The sequence below is a fragment of the Meleagris gallopavo genome, chromosome 4, assembly GCF_000146605.3.
Source record: "Meleagris gallopavo isolate NT-WF06-2002-E0010 breed Aviagen turkey brand Nicholas breeding stock chromosome 4, Turkey_5.1, whole genome shotgun sequence".
Classification (NCBI taxonomy): Eukaryota; Metazoa; Chordata; class Aves; order Galliformes; family Phasianidae; genus Meleagris; species Meleagris gallopavo.
Genome location: NC_015014.2, coordinates 52,908,346 through 52,912,828, shown reverse-complemented (window position 1 = coordinate 52,912,828; position 4,483 = coordinate 52,908,346). Strand labels below are relative to the sequence as shown.

The window sequence follows — 4,483 nt, the reverse complement described above, 5'->3', positions numbered from 1 at the left end:
TTAAATTGTATTGGATTCAGATATCAGTTATTGTAGATTATTCTGTTGGATGTGAATCTGCTTAGTTTTAAATAACCAGGAATGAGCTGGATATCTTTTACTGGGTAAAAGTAATTTGTGAGGCCATACAAAATGGCATTCTTTACTGCCAAAATTCGGCTATTATCTCAGTGCTGTCATGCTCCAGGTATGGGCAAAATTAACACAGTGCTGTCAAGGAGTGGTCTTAACCAGTTTCTGGTAAAGCCTAAACAGAGGTAACATTGAATAGTACCATCATCAGATCAAAGAGGCTGTGGAGTAGTGTGCCTCAACTGCTCCTTGGCTGTTTGAGGAGCATTTGTACTACATGCTGTCAGAACTTATCAAACTGTAATAATACAGTCAGTGCAAACATTTACTATTCTGTGCCACAAACTGTGCCCATCAAAAGAGCTACTATGTTTAAAATCCTCTGCAGTGTATAAGATTCGCAGTTTCTTTGTTTGATGTGATAGTATTGCTATATAAAAACATGGAAGCCGATTGTCTGGCCTACATCTTTTTGAATGAAATTATAGAATCACAGAGTCATTTGAGTTAGAAGGGACCCTTAAAAGTTTTCTGGCCCAAGTCCTTGCAACGAACAGGGACACCTACAGGTCTAAAACCTGGTCTTCAGGTTGCTCAGAGCCCCATCCAGTCTGATCTTGAATGTCTCTGGGTATGGAATATCCACCATTGCTCTGGGCAACCTGTACCAGTGCTACATTATCCTAATTCTAAAAAGCTGTTTCCTTTTATCAATTCTAAATCTCCTCTCTCTTAGTTTGAAACTATTTCTCTTCATCCTATCAAATTATGATATTTTATGTAAAGTGTGGCAGGAAAACATAAGCAATTGTGTTGGGAATATTTCTCGTTGCCTTTCTGAATAAGTTTCAGATTAGCTTGTGTGATTATTTAACTTATTATTAAACTGTTCTGTAATGACTTAAAAGCGATTGAACAAACAGTACTGTTTTCTTTTGACTTAACTATTTTCAGGGATATTTAAACATACTGGTATAAGTCATAAAAATCTATTTTCATTTCGAGCATTAACAGCTGTTGGTGTCAACCTGAAGTTAATGATAACATTTACCTTCTATGATTTAACAACGACATAATTGACTATCTAGTCATGTCATTTAACTTATGTTGTGATGAGTTGGATTAGTTAGTGTAGGAACTCTTTTATATGCAGGACTTCAGCTATTAGATATGCCAAGTAGATTTTCCTGCTGTCAAAGGATATGCATCTAGGAGCTACTTGCCATCCTGGAAAGCAGTAACATATAAACTTCGTGCTGATAAAGAGGAGCTAGAAGCAAAAGCAGCCTAAGTTTTTTTTTCTCTTGAAGAGAAAAATGCTAAAAATACAAGGAGTCACCCATTTTTAAGAGTGCAATTTTTCTGTAATGCTTTAAAAAAAAAAAGTGTAAACCCTTAAAGGCATTTAATTCACTTATTGTGAGATTATTCTGCTTTTTTGTTTAGGCAGTCCTGTTAGCCTAATAATGTATTCAGCCTCGTGCTAACTCTCCAGTGTAACATGGAACGTATTTTCAGGCATGTACTTCATAGAAAATGCTGAAACTTTCTTTTTCGTTATGTTATACAAGTTCCTTGACAATAAAAATACTACTTCCGTTCATTCTGAGCTAGTTGTTTTTGTGACAAGGTGTAAATTGCAATAGTAGAGCCTTTGTGGAGAGGTTTGTCATTTAATAACAAAAGAAACCTTGTGAGAATTGCGATGTTTTTCTTTTATCAGTGGGAGGAGCTGGAGGGGAACATTCCTGGTTCTCTTAGGAGCTCAGATTGTACAGATATGCTGTAGCAACACATTAATAGAAGAGGCAGTATTTGTTCCTAACGCAGTGCTAAAGAAACATTAGGTAGCACCTAGCATTTTAGTGAGTGGATTGCTGGCGCTGAGCTGCTGTTTAATGGTAGTCAAGCCAAAGGTTTTTAATATGACAGTTGTTATTTAGTGTGACTGTGTTATTCATAGAAAATTTCAAATTGTCAGATGAAAAGTTGCTAACTTACTTAAATGCAGCTAATATGTTAAATAAGAATAACTTCACAATGAAATACATTTTATGCCTTAAAACATTTGTATACAGTGATTGTAAATAGTATCTGTATAGTTTAAGGCAGTTCTTGTAATTTATGCTGTCATGGATAAACATCAGTTTTACCAATGTCAAGTGTAAATAGATCAAGTTAATCCAACTTTGGGATCTTTGCTCCTATATTCTCCTGTTCACAAAGAATCTAGCGCACTGATCCAGGTCTTAGGCAAACATGGCCAGTGCAAGAGTTTACAAAACATCATTAGCAAAGCTGGGCTGTAATTTCCTCTGTTGTCCTCTCATAGAATCATAGAATCACCAAGGTTGGAAAAGACCCACAAGATCACCCAGTCCAACCATCCACTGATTACCAACAGTGCTCACTAACTCATGTCCCTCAACACAACACCTGAACATTCCTCGAACACCTCTAGGGTCGGTGACTCCACCGCTTCCCTGGGCAGCCCATTTCAGTGCCTGACCACTCTTTTGGAAGAGTAGTATTTCTTCATGTCCAGCCTGAATCTCCCCTGTTGCCACATGAGCCCATTCCCTCTAGTTCTGTCACTGGTTACATGAGAGAAGAGGCTGACCCCCAGCCCACTACAACCTCCCTTTAAGTAGTTACAGAGATTGATAAGGTCTCCCCTGAGCCTCTTTTTCTCAAGACTGAACAATCACAGCTTCCTCAGTCCTCTTAATGCCTGTGCTCCAGACCCCTTACCAGCTTAGTTGTCCTTCTCTGGATGTGCTTCAGAGCATCGATGTCTTTCTTGCAGTGAGGCTCCCAAAAATGAGTACATCTACTTGTTTTCCTCTGTGAAACTGTATGTGGGGGATTTCTTCTGGAAAAAAATTTTGTGGATTTTTTTCACTGGAAAAGACATTGGTTTATTTTGGTATTTCTGACCTGTCTAAAGGGAATTCAACAGTTGGGTGCAGTTTGCAAAAAAAAAAAAAAAAAAAAAAAAAAATCCTCTTCTGTAAGGTTTAATCTCTTTATGACTTCCTGTTAAATTCAGAGTTTGTTTCTATGGTTGGTAACTTTGAAGATGAGTGTGCTGATGGGCATTCAACCTGCAAAAAGCTCCTCCAGGGACTTAAAAATAATCTGTCAGCACTCTTACACAGCTAAACCCCAGGGTGTTGAATTTGGCGTGATCCTTTGTGAATAGTTAGATTGATATATGGAAGAATGATAGGGAGTATTGTTCTCTTATTTCTCTCAAGGAATGTCTTTTGGTGTGTCTGATGTAATTATAGCTTTTATATGACTTCTGTCACTACAGTGATGATGAATGATAGAAAATCTTTTTTTTTAATCTTTTTTTTTTTACTTGATTGTATGCATGAAATTGAAATCTTTCTCTAGAAATCTAGATCAAACAAAGAATGTAAATTTTTACTTCATAACCGAAAGAAAACTGACACGGATGACAAAAGCATCAATTCAGTTAATAATAGTTTAAAAAAAAAAAAAAAAGGCAAAAAACCCCACAATGTTTTCTGTTCAGCCAATATAGAAAGTGTGTTCTAATCAAGTATTTATAGCACGGTATTTTATAAAATCAAACATTGAGAGTGGTGTAGTGAAGGACATTGAAATGATTTTATGTCACAAATTTTTTTTTTCTGAAAAATGTAGTGGTAAGTATAAATGACCACAAATGATTGCTGCGGTGCTGTCTTGATACATGATAATTGCAGAGTGAAAGGAAGCAACTGTCTTAGGAAAAAAAAACCCACATCTATCTTATTAATATACAGACAGTTGTCTTTTTTTTTTAATTCCAGGTGAATTTTTTGTTTTTTATTTTGTCCTAAAGCTGACCTTGAGTTACTGTAATTATAAATAAAACCAAAAGAACTTTCAAAACTTATTTTGTCCTTTAATTTTTAGGGAAGCAATGCGAAATTACCTTAAGGAGCGAGGTGATCAAACAGTACTAATACTCCATGCAAAAGTTGCTCAGAAATCATATGGAAATGAAAAAAGGTAAGTCCCTCTCTGACTTCCATCCACATTTGCAAGCTAGGGAAACTGAAGTGTGTGGTCTGATGTCCGTTACATGATTCCTCAGGTTGTACTGTAGTCAGAAGAAGATTAAATGAGATGAAAGGTGTACAGATAAATGCTACAGGCTTGCAGCACGGTACATAATTGTGGCATTCAACTTAGCTATGCCTGTTTTCTGCCTACAGATTTTCTTGTCTGTGGGTGCTTTTTCTTCCATTGGACTAAAATGGCTCTAATGGTGCTTTGATGGATCTGGGATGCATTGAAAAGAGCATGGTCAGCAGGTCGAGGGAGGTGACCCTCTCCCTCTACTCTGCCCTTCTGAGTTTAGAATACTGTTTCCAGTTCTTGGCTCTCCAGTTGAAGA

The 4,483-nt window shown here is 36.9% G+C and overlaps 1 protein-coding gene across 1 annotated transcript in view; it reads left to right on the top strand.

The window, feature by feature from the left end:
• The window catches only part of RBPJ (recombination signal binding protein for immunoglobulin kappa J region), a 90,134-nt gene that overhangs the window by 66,942 nt on the left and 18,709 nt on the right, over positions 1-4,483 (top strand). The window contains exon 3 of the mRNA XM_010710320.3: positions 4,000-4,095. Within this exon, the coding sequence (XP_010708622.1) occupies positions 4,000-4,095 (96 nt within the window). The remainder of the gene's footprint in view (positions 1-3,999; positions 4,096-4,483) is intronic.